Source organism: Somniosus microcephalus, chromosome 29 (assembly GCF_052327205.1).
Source record: "Somniosus microcephalus isolate GS21.2 chromosome 29, FLI_Smic_1.0, whole genome shotgun sequence".
NCBI classification, from domain to species: Eukaryota; Metazoa; Chordata; class Chondrichthyes; order Squaliformes; family Somniosidae; genus Somniosus; species Somniosus microcephalus.
The window spans coordinates 11,320,532-11,335,133 of record NC_141015.1 but is presented as its reverse complement, the minus strand read 5'-3'; the positions used below and the strand labels follow the sequence as shown (position 1 = coordinate 11,335,133).

At 47.5% G+C, this 14,602-nt stretch overlaps 1 protein-coding gene across 50 annotated transcripts in view; it reads right to left on the bottom strand.

Moving 5' to 3' along the window:
• Positions 1 to 339: 339 nt before the first annotated feature.
• Positions 340 to 14,602, bottom strand: part of LOC147098469 (sorbin and SH3 domain-containing protein 1-like) — a 356,822-nt gene continuing 342,559 nt past the window's right edge. For 38 of the 50 annotated variants that reach the window (XM_085970173.1, XM_085970194.1, XM_085970168.1 and 35 more), the window contains 7 exons: positions 13,758 to 13,952; positions 12,118 to 12,834; positions 9,260 to 9,361; positions 7,389 to 7,445; positions 6,677 to 6,867; positions 4,262 to 4,368; positions 340 to 1,878 (listed from right to left, as the gene is read on the bottom strand). In XM_085970173.1, the coding sequence (XP_085826299.1) occupies positions 1,811 to 1,878; positions 4,262 to 4,368; positions 6,677 to 6,867; positions 7,389 to 7,445; positions 9,260 to 9,361; positions 12,118 to 12,834; positions 13,758 to 13,952 (1,437 nt within the window). In that variant the 3' untranslated portion in view covers positions 340 to 1,810. The remainder of the gene's footprint in view (positions 1,879 to 4,261; positions 4,369 to 6,676; positions 6,868 to 7,388; positions 7,446 to 9,259; positions 9,362 to 12,117; positions 12,835 to 13,757; positions 13,953 to 14,602) is intronic. The other 12 variants (XM_085970179.1, XM_085970206.1, XM_085970213.1 and 9 more) reach the window with 10 other exon arrangements.

The window sequence follows — 14,602 nt, the reverse complement described above, 5'->3', positions numbered from 1 at the left end:
AGGATCGGTAACCAGAAGACACAGATTTAATGGAATTGGCAAAAGAACCAGAGGCGACATGAGGAAACATTCTTTTACGCAGCGAGTTGTTGTGATCTGGAATGCGCTGCCTGAAAGGGCGGTGGAAGCAGATTCAATAGTAACTTTCAAAAGAGAATTGGATAAAAGCTTGAAGGGAAAAAAAAATATAGGGCTGTGGGGAAAGAGCAGGGGGAGTGGAATAATTGGAGAGCTGTTTCAAAGAGCGAGCCGGCACAGGCACGACGGGCCGAATGGCCTCCTTCTGAGCTGCATCATTCTATGAAAATAAAAACAGAAACACACACATGCCAAGGCGCATCAGTGGCTTGAATAAAGTTTATTAAATATTGCATTTTGCAACCACAGCAGTAAATAGAGGCTCTTGTCTTCATTATTATCAAATCATGAAGCACTACAATAAAGAAAATAGCTCAACAGAAGATGTGCTGCAACATATGGTTATAAAGTCCTGCAGCTCACAGAAAAGTGGTAAATAAAATGCATGAAAGTGTTCGATTACGTACAGTCAGTATACTGCAGTCTGTCGGTGATTTACTATCGGGGAATTTCTGGATGTTAAACAAAGTGATTTTGCCGTTGAATTTCCTGAACGTACGGGGAGGAGGATCATTCCCCAGCGCGTGGTGATTCTTTAAACACACAGTTTGCATGTGCTGAGTTTCAGTGACAAGCAATTCCCTCAGGTGTGTTGTATTGAGTTCTTCTTTCAGATAAATTGTAAAATTTAAGAGCTCTGACGAGTGTTTTCCTGCTTTCAGTCTGCCATTTAAATCCTTCTGTTAAATTATTATTTTCTATACAGGATAAGTACATATTTTTGTACAAAATCAAATGTACATATTTACACAAAGCTTTACCCCAGCAATGGGTTGATTCCCTTTGGGTGCAGGGGGGAAGGTGTGCTTTTTTTAATATATATATATATTGGTTGTGAGGCTGAAAAATATTAAGAAGTGCTGCAGCTCTAAATAGACGTTATCAACCGTTAACAAATGTGTTAAAGAAACTCGTTCTAAAAAAGCGTCAGCCCAGAAAAATAGCTGCGATCCGTTTGTTAAATGGGGCGACATTTCCTCCTCTGGGGAACGAGGTCGAGTCATTTCTACCTGTGTTAGGTTTGTTTCTAATAAAGCAAATTCAAAATAAATACAGTAGAAAGGGAGAGGTTACAGGTGATGATCAGAGGACATGCATCGCATCAGGCAGTAAACGGACACCAGCGGCTATAAACTCTTCTGCGTTTTGATTTCCATTCCGTTTTCATCCTCGACAAAAAAAAGTCAGAGCCCAGCAAATGGGGGCTCCGTCCTCTAATCTCACACCGGTCCCCATCAGAAACCCAGCTACCCAACCCCTCCTCTTCAGTGTCCTCAGCCAGACCGTAAATCATGAACTTGGCCCACGCAGGGCTCTTAATCTGTGGGCACAGTGTAGCAAGGAGAGCCCGGCTTTAACCCAAGATGGGGCTTTTGTCTTCCCATTTCGAACGATCAAGCCCTGGCCCACCTGTAGCTGAGCCAAGACGGCTGATGCATTTCGGTGTTCACCAACCTCACACCCTAAGCTCACGTACCACTCACACTTTTTCTCTTGCTCAGTGCATTCCATATTTGTTCGGTGAAAGTAAAGACACTTTATATTGTAAGCAGAATGTTTATGCCAGGTTACAGACTCTGATGTACTGTTTGGGCCTTTCAACAGCTCAAGGATCCTCCACCAATGTCGGCGGGGCTGTTTATTCATCAAACGTCCACTGCGATCCCCAGCTCTACAAATTCAGTGGCTTTACATAGTTGCCTGGAAAGGTACCAAACTGTTTAGATCTTCTGGACGTTCCTGTTTTAAAAAAAAAAAAAAATAATAATAAATCAATCAATTTGAATATGTTGGGTTTCAAATGTCAGCTTGGCTGAGAGAGAAGTTTTGAGCTCCACTCCGGAGACTTGAACACATGATCCAGGGCGACACTTTAGTGCAGTACTTGAGGGAGTGTTCCACTGCCGTCTTTCAAAGGAGATGTTAAACCTAGGTCCCGCCTGCCCTCTTCTGGTGGATTTGAAAGACCCCACGGCACGGTGATATGAGCAGAAAGGTCTCCCAGTGTCCTTCCTCAACCAGCACCAGAAAGGAACAGGTTAACTGGTCAAAAAAATAGCTGGGATACGTTTGTTAAACGGGGCAACATTTCCTCCTCTGGGCAATGAGGTCGAGTCATTTCTACCTGTGTTAGGTACTGATGCAGAGCTGCACTGTTGGAGGAGCCTTTTGAATGAGACATTAAACCGAGGCCCCATCTGCTTGTTCAGGCGGATGTAAAAGATTCCACGGCACTCTTGGCCAATACTCATCCCTCAACCACTATCACCATCACTAAAAACAGATGATCTGGTCATTTATCTCATTACTGTTAGTGGGATCTTGCTCTTCACAATTTGGCTGCTGCATTGGCTTACGAAACAACAGTGACTGTACTTCTAAGCTCGGAACATGGGAACAGGAGGAGGCCATTCAGCCCCCGTTTCGCCATTCAATGAGATCAGGGTTGATCTGCACCTCAACTCCAGTTACCCACCTTTGTTCCATATCCCTCGATACCCAACAAAAATCCATCCCTCTCAGTCTGAAAGCTCCAATTATCCCAGCATCCACTGCCTTTTTGGGGGGGGGGGGGGGGGTGGAGAGAATTCCAGATTTCTACTACCCTTTGTGTGGAAAAAGTGCTTCCTGATTTCACTCCTGAACAGCCTGGCTCTAATTTTATTATGACCCCTTGTTCTGGATTCCCACACCAGAGGAAATAGTTTCCCCGTATCTACCCTATCGAATCCTTTTTGAATTTTAAACACCTCGATCAGATCTCCCCTTTATCTGCTAAACTCGAGGGAACACAGGCCAAGTTTATGCAGCCTGTCCTCATAATTTCACCCGCTAAGCCCTGGTGTCATTCTGGTGAAATCTACTGGCTGTGAAATACTTTGGGATGTCCTGGGGATGGGAAAGGCGCTATATAAATGCAAGTTCTTTTGTTTTTAATGGCACCTTTGCTGCTGTACGCCAGAGTGGGTTGTTTCGTATAATGTGTAGAATCACAGAGATTTCTTGCCTTTCCTGTTCTTGTCAGTGGGAAAATAGTGCAGATCAGTGACAGAATTGGCATCTGCTCGAGTGCAATTCAACCATGGGGGGAGCGGGGTCAGCTGACATCCGGGCTTACCATTGGTTCATTATATTATATAAGGAGTAATGGGGAAGTGCAATTAATTACAAGGGAGCCACACAGACTAGGAAGGGCCCAGGTTCAATGCTTGGTCTGTGCTCGGTTAGCCAATCTCAGGCCGAGTGGCGGCACGATGATGCAATTGGCCAGAGGGTCCCAAGGCTTGGGGGAGGGTGGGGGGGACAGCACAGATTCACATTCCTAATTGCTATCCATCACCAAAACGGTCTGGTCATTTATGTCACTGCTGTTTGTGGGAGCTTGCTGTGTGCAAATTGGCTGCCGCATTTCCCTACATTGCCTACAGTGACTACATTTCAAGAGTACTTAATTGGCTGTGAAATGCTTTGGGACATTGAGGATGTGAAAGGTGCTATATAAATGCAAGTTTGTTCTTTCTTTACAATTTGCTATGGCGGGTCATCTGAACCCCACCAAGAGAGGACAGCCCTGATGGCAGACTGATACCTGGGATGGCAGGAATTACGCATGAAGCGAGATTGGGTCGATTAGGCTTATATTCGCTAGAGTTTAGAAGAATGAGAGGGGATCTCATTGAAACTTATAAAATTCTAACAGGACTAGACAGACTAGATGTTCCCGATGGCAGGGGAGTCTAGAACCAGGGGTCACAGTCTAAGGATAAGGGGAAAGCCATTTAGGACTGAGATGAGGAGGAATTATCTTCACCCAGAGAGAGTGGTGAACCTGTGGAATTCTCTACCACACAAAGGCAGTTGAGGCCAACTTATTAAATATATTCAAGAAGGAGTTAGATATATTTCTTAAGGCTAAAGGGATCAAGGGATATGGGGAGAAGGCAGGGACAGGGTACTGAATTTGGATGATCAGCCATGATCTCATTAAATAGCAGAACAGGCTCGAGCGGCCTAATGGCCTACTCCTGCTCCTATCTTTTATGTTTCTATGTTTCTAGATCATTCCGACGCACCCAGTCTTTCATCCTACGTATATTCTGTTCCAGTAAGATCTGATGCTTACCAACAAACCAGCCATCATCACACTTTTCCATTACATCCACGATATCTCCTTCTCTAAGCTCCAACTCATCTTCATTCTGTGGGATGTAGCTGTACAAGGCTTGGAAGCTTGAAGAAGAAAAAAATAATAATTCTAAAACAAAACTGTAAAAAATCCATAAATTGGTGCATCCAACAATGTTTTGCCAATGAGATATTGGATTATGAGCTAACTTCAGCACACAAGCAGCCTGTACTCTGCTCTGTCTCTCTTTTGCATATCCTGCCCCACCCAACTGATGTTGAAATGGTCATCGAGAGGCAGGTGGGTGTTTTGGAACACACACGTGCACAAAGAACGTTTCAAAGAAAAGGCCACTGCATCCAACATCTTTTTTGATAGAATCAACTCTACCTACTCTACGCTAACTGCTACGCTAACTGCACAAGTCTATTGCGCGTTCCTCCCGATTTCCCTTCTTACTCGTAACTTTCTCCGTATTAACTTGCATCCCTGGGACTTGGACACTTTACCAGTACCTTTTATAATGAGGTCCCCCTGGAGCTCTCAACTTTTATAAAGAGAATGACTCCCCTCTTTTTTTTTTTTAAACACTCCCCGTAACTTAGATTCCTGATGCTCAGGATTATCTGCCTAGCATGTGGGGAGACCACTTGCGTGGGCTGTTTCAAAATTACAGTGTATTACAAAAAAAATCCCGTGAGAGAGAGGAGAGAGAAAATGAGGAGAGAGGAGAGAGAAACAAAAAGAGAAAGATGAGAAAGAGAGAAAGAGAAAAAGAATGAACAGAATTTCAAATGCTTTGCCTCTGACTGACCACAAAGGGATACATGAAACTGAGATAACACAAGTTGTGACATCGCCTAACGTTTCTCACTTAATTGAAGGGACCAAGTGTGCATTTCAACTCCTGACTATGTAAAACAGCTTTTGAAAGGAGTATCTTTTTCTAAAATCAAAGAGTGTTTGGAAAACATTCCGATACAGTATAATGAAATTACATTGCACAAAGGCAGCAAAAGTGACACGTGGCTGTTGAGCTGCCCTCCCTCCGTAGTAGTACGGTGACTCTTCAAGATTACCAAACCGCTTTAACACAGGCATTCGGTGAAGGCTGAGCATTTTGAACTGCCGGAACAGCTCTGGCCCATTTTACATAGTACAGTACATAGAATTACACAGAATCTACAGCACAGAGCGAGGCCATTCAGCCCAACTGATCCATGCCAGTGTTTCTGCTCCACACGAGCCTCCTCCCACCCCTCTTCATCTCACCCTATCAATATATCCCTCTATTCCTTTCTCCCTCATGTGTTTATCCAGCTTCCCCTTAAATGCATCTATACTATTCGCCTCAACCACTCCCTGAGGTAGTGAGTTCCACATTCTCACCACTCTTTGGGAAAAGAGGTTTCTCCTGAATTCCCGACTGGATTTATTAGTGACTATCTTCTATTGATGGCCCCTAGTTCTGATCTCCCCCACAAGTGGAAACATCTTCTCTACGTCTACCTTAGCGAACCCCCTTCATAATCTTAAAGACCTCCATCAGGTCACCCCTCAGCCTTCTCTTTTCTAGAGAGAATGCATTATTGTAACACAAGCAGCATTTCCGCTTCCTCTCTGTTCTTTCTTTCTTTTCCCTCGCCAAGTTCCCCATTCCTCCTAATTTCTACCTCCCACTTCTTCCCTCGAAGGTGCTGACTGCTGCTTGGAAGCAGTTCCATGGGCACAGGCTTCCCCCGATACCTTGTCCAAGTGATCATTCTTCACGTGCGAGTTGATATCGGGAGCAGCATGGCCTCGCCCCGCCCTATCTCTGTAATCTCATGCAGTCCGAGAACTCTCTGAAAACTCCGGGTTCCTCCAACTCTGGCCTCCTACGCATCCCTTACTCCATTAGCTCCACCACTGGTAGCCGTGCCTTCAGCTGTCTAGGCCTGGAATTCCCTCTCTAAACCTCTCTCTCCTCCTTATAACCTACCTCTTTGACCAAGCTTCTCGTGACCCCTTGCCAATATCTCCTTCTTTGGCTCAATATCAATTTTACTCTGATTCCGCTTCTGTGAAGCACCTTGGGATGTTTTCCTACAGTAAAGATGCTATATAAATGCAAGTTGTCAGCAACAGCTATTACACCATTAGAACAAAACCTAATCCTGTGTCCACATATCTCATTTTCCAGTGAGAAGATTCTGGATAATAATCAGGAGTAAGCATATTGACTAACTTCTTTTTTTCTTCCCTCCCAAGCTAAAGCCAGTTGCAGGAACTAGCCAAGCCAGGCCGGGGATTGAACCTGGGACCTTATGTTGTGTACACTACACCAGACTGGGCCGTCGGAAGACCACGGATTGCGGAATGGTTTGGTATGGGAAGGAATATGGATTGGAAGCTCAACAGATAGATACTTACAGGGTAGTAGTAGCGTGTGTCCTCTCGTGGCTGGTCCCGCGCTGCTGTCCCTGAGGTTGCTGAGAAATGATGAAAGATTGTTTACTGTCATGGGGAGACACCGTGTGCCGAGAGTGAAGCGGGTGAGAAAGATTACTGCAGTAATGAACAGACTTTTCTGCAATGTTCATGATCTCATTGCAGACCGCCTCCTGTCAGTTGGGCCGTCCAGGAGCATCGAGGGACAAGCGAACAGAAAGAAACAAGAGAGGGGTGGGTAGCATTCCAAATGCATCGTGGGATTCCAGCAAGTTACGGGGAATCGGAGATCCAGGGAATCGCAGTGGAGTGTAGAGTAATCCAGAGGTAAGCATGGAAAAACAGGCAAGATATAGAAGAATCGCAGATTTAATTCAAGGATTAAAAAGTGTAGCACACAGAAGCAGCAGTTAGTGTTTACTATTAAGAATCATGCAGGTTATCAGTAAATTATTTACTTTTAAGCACAGGATTCCATGCACTTGTGAATACTGGTCAAACACAGTACACAAACCAACCAACTCGGAGTCATTACCTCACCGCTAACATCTACCATTTAAAACTCATCACAGTGCTCCCCTGAACCCAATCTGTAGGCCATTACCAATGTTAGTTCAGCACAATGGCTTCCAAGCTTTGATGTGCTAAGGCCCTGTTTCGGGCCGGTGTGATGTGGATATGGATGGATTCTTACCACATAGCTCTTTTCAGACTCTGAGAGATCTGGTCCTCGCAATGAATGATGGGAAGGCTGCAGTCATCAGGCAAATTATAAAGGGAAAAATTGCAGCAGGTGTTATTGGCTTCACACAGGCTTATAGCTAAAGGCTAACGGCATTAGATAGTAAAGCGACCGAGACATCACAAGCTCGACAGAGAGGGAGGACATGGGGATAGCACAGGGAGCGGGGAAGGGCCGCAAGTGACTACTGGCGTTCAATAACACGACAGAGTGACAACAAACCAAAATCAAAATAAGGCAGACCAAGCTACGAGATGGGATGAGGATGATGAGCATTGAAGGAAAAATGAGAGACATGTGGAGAAATTAATTCCTTAGTGAAATATTTCAGACACTGATACAAAACAAAATCAATATATATTTTACAGTCATTTTATGTTTAATATCCCTCCGTGCGTTTTTGTTATTTAAACCTTCATTCCCCACCCCGTGACATCAGTCTTTAGTTGAGGTATCAGGTGCACAATCTGATCCCGACCCCAGGAAAATGCTGTTTTTCAGCTGGTAACTGATGAGGCCACACGAGCCAGCTTGCCTCGTCATCCAAAAGGTTCCCTCCTCTCCATGTATTGGGCTGCAATCTGCCAGCGCGCTGGGGAGGCCGCGCTGCCAGAGTACCGGGGAGGCCGCGCTGCCAGAGTACCGGGGAGGCAATACTGCCAGAGTACCGGGGAGGCAATACTGCCAGAGTACCGGGGAGGCTACGCTGCCAGTGCACTCTTTCAAAGCGGAGCAGGGGAGTTCTCCCCAGTGTCCTGGCCAATATTTATCCCTCAATCAACAAAAAAGGTGATCTGGTCATTAACACACTGCTGTTTGTGGGATCTTGCTGTGTGCAAATTGGCTGCCGCGTTTACTGCATTACAACAGTGACCACACTTCAAAATGACCTCATTGGCTGTAAAGCGCTTTGGGACGTCCTGAGGTCAGGAAAGGCGCTATAGAAATGCAAGTTCTTTATTCCCTCTTTCATAATGGACATGGCAGGGGAGGGTGTTGGGAGAAGGCAGAAGGGTTTGGGGTTTAGCACAGCTAATTGCAATCCTATTGCAACTAACATCCACGTACAGGCACTTTCCAGCACAGGTCACTGGATAGCGATCAGGATTTGAAACCTGCCTAGGTAAGGTACTGAGGTCAGCTGTAGCGCTCTAAGTAAGATTCCCAGACTCGCTCCAGGCCCAGGAGACAGAGAGTCTGGGCCCTTCCTGCTCTGTACGGCTCAGTTATTGACTGCTGCTCAGCCATCAAGGGAGCTATGAATGGAGATTCCGAGAGGGCTGGTGAGCAATGTTCCCGCTAAGTTGGGTGGCCATCTGCAAGGTCCCGCGCAGGCCGCTCACCAGCTTCTACATTGTAGGTACTGCACATGCGCAAAAATTTGAATGGGCCGCGCATTGGGGGAGGCGGGCCGCGCAGCAGGCAGTGCAGCTCACGGGGGGGGGGGCCATTGCTGGCGAGTCCTCAGAAATCCTCCAGCCTCCTCCTTCCCCTTTCTTGCATTACAACAGTGACTACACTTAAAGTACGGACGAAGGGTCATCGACCTGAAACGTTAACTCTGTTTCTCTCTCTACAGATGCTGCCTGATCTGCTGAGTGTTTGCAGCATTTTGTTTTTATTACTTAAAAAGTACTTCATTGGCTGTAAAACGCTTTGGGATGTCCCGAGGTCGTGAAAGGCGCTATAGAAATGCAAGCCTTTCTTTCTTTCTTTAATCCATCAGATAATATTAAAGTCTCCTGCACCTCAAGTTCTCCTCATTAAGAGACTGTACCACACAAAGTAAAGCAGCAATCAAACTGTGTGATTCTGTGACTTACCACAAGAGAGGCAGAATTCAGGGTATTAACTGGAGAATCAGAAAAGACAATCGGACTCCGGGCAAATCTTCCTCCGACCCCACTATCAGTTCTCGAGTTAGGCTAATGTGTTTGAAAGGACACAAACTCATCTTAGTATTTCTTGTGAGAGAGGCAGAGTGAGATTGAGAGTGAGAGCATGAGTGTGAAAGAGAAGGAGTGAGAATGAAAGTGAGTAAGCAAGAGCGACAGAGAGCGAGCATGAAAGAATGACGGAGTGTGTGCGAGAGAAAGAGAGAAGGTGAGTGACAGAAGGAAAGAGAGAGCGAGTGAGCAACTGGGAGAGGGACTTAGAGAATACAAGATCGAGAGAAAGAAAAGGCGAGCCAGCGTAAGCGAGACAGTGAGTGTGCAAGAGATACAGGAAACTCTTTGGTATCCGGCACCAACGGGACCGGCGTGTTGCCGGTTGATCAAAAATTCAGGATGACTGAGAGGGTTATCTACCGAGGCTATTTTTAACAAAGAAAAATGAAAAAAATCAAGAAATGTGCAGTATACAGTAATTGGGTACTCACCTACAGAATGTTGTGTTAAATGGATGGTGGAAGGTGCTTGATTAAGTACAGTACTGCCAGTTGAGGGTAATGCAATGCAATGACTACCAGCAGCGTGGGAGACACACAGTACCCTTGTAAAATGGCGGATCAGAAGAGATGACCGGCAGCGCGGGAGAGTCAGACTCCTGTTATTGAGGTGTTCGGACTTCCGACAGCGCCAAGAAGCCGAGTAGTGGCAGTTTGGAGAACTACCCCCACTGACTAACTCGGCCACCGTGGGAGACTTGGACTCGGCAACATTGCCGGTTATTGAGGTGTTGTTTTCGGAGTGAGAATTTTGCCGGTTAATAGAGAATTCCGGATATTTAGGTGCCGTTTAAATGAGAGTTTCCGGTAGTAAGGAGTCGTCGGGAAGATAGTGAGCACATGAGGTAGTGAGGATGTAAAGGAGAGAGTGCTAGAGAACCCATGAGAGCAAGGGAGAGAGAGCGCAAGGCCAGGAGTCAGCGGGAGAGGATGGAGAGGGAATGAGGGAGGAGCAGTGTGAAAAAGGGGGTGGGAGAAAGAGTGAGAACGTGAGAGTAAGTGTATGTTTAGTTTGTAGGTAGTTACTTACCAAGTTACAGAACAAAACCAAACACTCCTGTAAATCTGCAGTCATGCAATGTCAGGTTTGAGAGTTAACAAGCACTGTGACAGGTTTAAGAGACAAGATACATTCCCCCACACATCTCCAGAGAGGCAATGAGACCACACGTTAGTTGGAGTGCAAAACAAAAAACAGCCTTTTTGAAGGTGAAAGCCAACAAGTCATTTTAGGCGGAGGAGGGCCGGAGATCATGGATTGCGACTAAAACCAGCAGGAAGCCTGCTCTCCCACAGATGTCCAATACGGACGGCAGTCGGTGAAGACTGTTGTTATTTACTCATTCGCCACACCACAAAGTTACAGCGCCAGCACAGTCCACACAGCACCACGTGCACCTCCCTGGCAGGCTCGACTGCTGCCAACCCTCCAGGGTTGCCCTGGAGTCTCCAGGAATTGAAGATCAATCTCTGGGACACTGCCGGGAGCAACACCCGGGGAGAAACCTCACAGGGGCTTTCAAATCAATGGGTTTTTTCCCCATTTTCTTTGAACACTTTTGTATATTAGTTACAGCAATATTGGAGATGGAGAAAAAGGCTGTCTGAGTGGGCGGGGCGGCTGGAGGTGAGAGGCCATGTGATGCAACCTCCAGGACTAGGTCCAACCAGAGTTCGCGACCCTAGCAGAGGGATCAATGTCAAGCGACACTGTGCTAGGTGAATGGCTCTCCTGTCCTTAAGGAGTGCCTCCAGTGAAACACTACGGTCACTGGTCCTAATGTCAGGCCGGCTTTAGTTGCTCCAGATCTCAGGTCCTGCTGACCCTTTCTCTAGACCTGGGTGGTGGGGATTGGTGAGAGAGACCAGGGTGGACCAATGAAGTTGGTGCTGAAGGAGGGACAGATGGAGAACTAGAGGAAGGCCTACTTTCTCACTCTGGGTTCTTAGAAGGGAAGGGGTGGCGGTGGGGGGGGCGGAAGAACAAATAGAGTCAATGGAAAACCAGTAACTCTATTCTTCAGTACGATAGCAAAATACTGTGGATGCTGGAAATCCGAAATAACAACAGAAAATGCTGGAAAAACTCAGCAGGCCAGGCAACATCCGTGGAGAGAGAAATAGAGTCAACGTTTCAAGTCAAACTCTTGACAAAGAGTTTGACTCGAAACGTTGACTCTATTTCTCTCTCCATGGATGTTGCCTGGCCTGCTGAGTTTTTCCAGCATTTTCTGTTGTTATTACTCTATTCTTCAGAGTACAGGAAACTTTCTGGTATCCGGCACGGACGGGACCGACATGGTGCCGGTTCATCAACAATTCCGGATAACCGAACGCTATAGTAAAAGATACGGAGCTCAGAGCTCCGTATAAAGCAACAAACCCTGTCTTCAGAACAATCGGCACAAGTTGCAAGTGTCTCTGTAGCTTAGCAACAGCTGCAGCCACACCCTTGCACAGCAACAAATGGAGTAAAAAAAAGTAATAAAAGTTACCTGAACCGACTCCTGAATTTTGCCGGTTAACCGACATTTCCGGTCATTTAGGGGCTGGTTAATCAAAAGTTTCCTGTAGCTTGCTGCAGTTGGTAACGTGAAGTTCAACTTAGAACTGCAGCTTTCAATATTAGGAAGTGGGTTACAATATGGTGTGTTGCCACACAATCCTCTATGTTTGCTACTAAGGATAAGCTGGAAGAACTAGTTTATAGACACACCACCATGCAGCAGGTACCTTCTCTGTTGGTTCTGCTGGTTTCCTGTTGGAGCTGCCTTCCATTTCTTGCGTGCTATCTCCCTGCACAATCCTCAGGAGCTCCCTGGACAGTTCACACTGCCCAGTACCTGCGGGGCACTTTCGCTCTTTCGGGCTCCTGCACCTGACCAGGTCAGGCGCCTTGCTGGCGAGACCACCTTGACTCTGTACCGGGATAGTCAAAGGATCCACCGCATCGCCCTCGTATCTCCCGCTCCTCGCTGCAGTGAAATTATCGGTCCTGTTCACTGGGCTTGAACCGAGTGAAGGGGGGGAGGCTATTCGAGGGGACAAGCTGTAATAACTAATGGTGGGAGATTGCGTGAATTTGATGCGTTCCTCACTGACAGGAGTGCTAAAAGTGACACTTCGTGCAGAATGCTGTGATCGAGGTGGTGGCAAGGGTGAGGTATTAGAGCAGGGTGTAGAATCGCCAGATACTTTACGGAGAGCAGGGCTGACCGTTAGTGAAGGGCTGGTCGCCATCGAGGTGCTAAGGTAGTTTCCGTCGGAGTAGAAGCCTTCGGGAAGAGGAGGCAATGGAGGAGTCGTATGAGGAGTGTGGCTCGGGGACACTCCCATAGTCAGTGTGATCCAGTCGGAAGTGACAGCTTGCACATCAGGAGAGAGCACTCTGCGATAGTGAGATGGAGGAGGAGGAGGAGATGGCGTAGGGCGAGCAGAATTACCAGAGAACTTCAAACAAAAGAGAAAAGGAAGAAATGAGCAACTAGATAGAGAGAGAGAAGAGGTAAACAAAAAGGTAATTAAACAATGACAAACAGGCAAAGAAAAATAAGATAGCTGGAAACTAACAAAAATAGCATTCAGGACCAGGAAGCTGGTAGGAGTTTGAACACAGCATTTTAAAGGAATAGAGATGGAATATTAAAAGGTTTTTAATTACAGATATGAAAGCGTCATTGTTCATCCACCTGTCACAGCTTGAAACACATCTACTTTATGTAGCAACTTTGCTCCCAGAACCTCCTGTCCTGAAGGTGCTCCCAATCCATAAACATCGACAGCCCTCCAATACCTTGCCCAAGTGGTCATTCGTCGTGTGTCAGCCTGGACAGTGGGTGTCATCAGACTGCTTGGCCATGAGGGGCATCACAGCCGACTTCCACAGGGACACCTTCCAGCAGGAATCGAGGGATTCCCAGTCAGCAACGGGAAATAGAGAAGGTTACAAGTACAGGAGCCACGGTTCAGTGTGCTGTGGGTTGAATCCCCTCAGTCTCCAATCCAAGCTGGGCACTGGGCAGCAAGGCTTCTCGCTGCTGGGCAGAGGCTGGTCCGGTTAGTGGGTCGGCGGTGCCCAACCTTGCGTTAGCCAATCAAAGCACAGCATTGCCAGTAAAAAATGGCATCCTGTCTCTCATGGGCAACGGTGCCTGTTACCCAAAAAATAGACATGCAAAGGAGGGGGTGGGGTCAAAAACGGGAGGGATGGGGAGGGGGCGATCTGAGGGTTTAGGCCCTCCGTGGAAAGATAAATAACTTTTGGGCAATAAGATTGAATGAAGAAGGGACAGTTGGGCCATTGATGAGACTGGATGCAATACAAACATCTGGAGGTAGATGGTGCTCAAAGCTCATTCAGAGAAGACGAGTACCTGTGGGGAACTTGTTGAGCTACGATTTGAAGAATAAGACCCAGGAGGATCGGGATAGTCAACCGCATTCTTCACCCTGGGTCTTTTAATCACCTCCACGTATGTGACAGGAAAGATGCCCTGGCGGCTTGTGCCCGAGATTTTGCCCTCGTACCAGTTTTCATCAACTCTTCGTACGAGAGTGATTCGTTCGCCCTGCAGAGAAGGAAGGGAGGCCGATTATTACATAGAATTAGATTAGAATTTACAGCGCTTGGGGGGAGAAATTCAGTAGGTTGCACCACCCGTTAGCGCCTTGAGAGAGCGCTAAGTGGGTCGCAAGCCAACTGGCGCCCGGGCGCGGCACGGCCCACGCCTCCCGCTAAATTCCGCGGGACATTAGCGGTGGCGCTAGCCGTTAGCGCTGCACCGCTGCAGTCATCGGTGTGCGCAGCGCCCCGGCCGCGATATTTGGCAGCGCCCCCTGATTTACCGCCGGACGCTATGTCCGACCGGTTCAGGGGGGCCTACCTGCGGCCGGGGAGGCGCAAATTAAAGGCGAGGTGCGGGGCGGCCATTTTTGTTGTTGGCCGCCTGCCAGCACCTGCCTGCGCTCCCGTCCCCCTGAACCACCCCACCCCACGGAGTGCCGGCTGCGCTCCAAGAGCCCGGCGCTTCTCTTCGGTGCCGGGCTCTTTTGCCTGCACTCCCGATCCTCAGGGGCCCAGATTGCGCTGCACAAGGCCCCTCCCCTTTAAGAAGGGGAGGGAGGCCTGCAATACCGCAGCGCGACGGCACGTTGCGCCACGATATTCAGTCGCAGCGCCCCAAGAGGGATGCGGGGCACCTCCAGTAGCGCCGCGCTT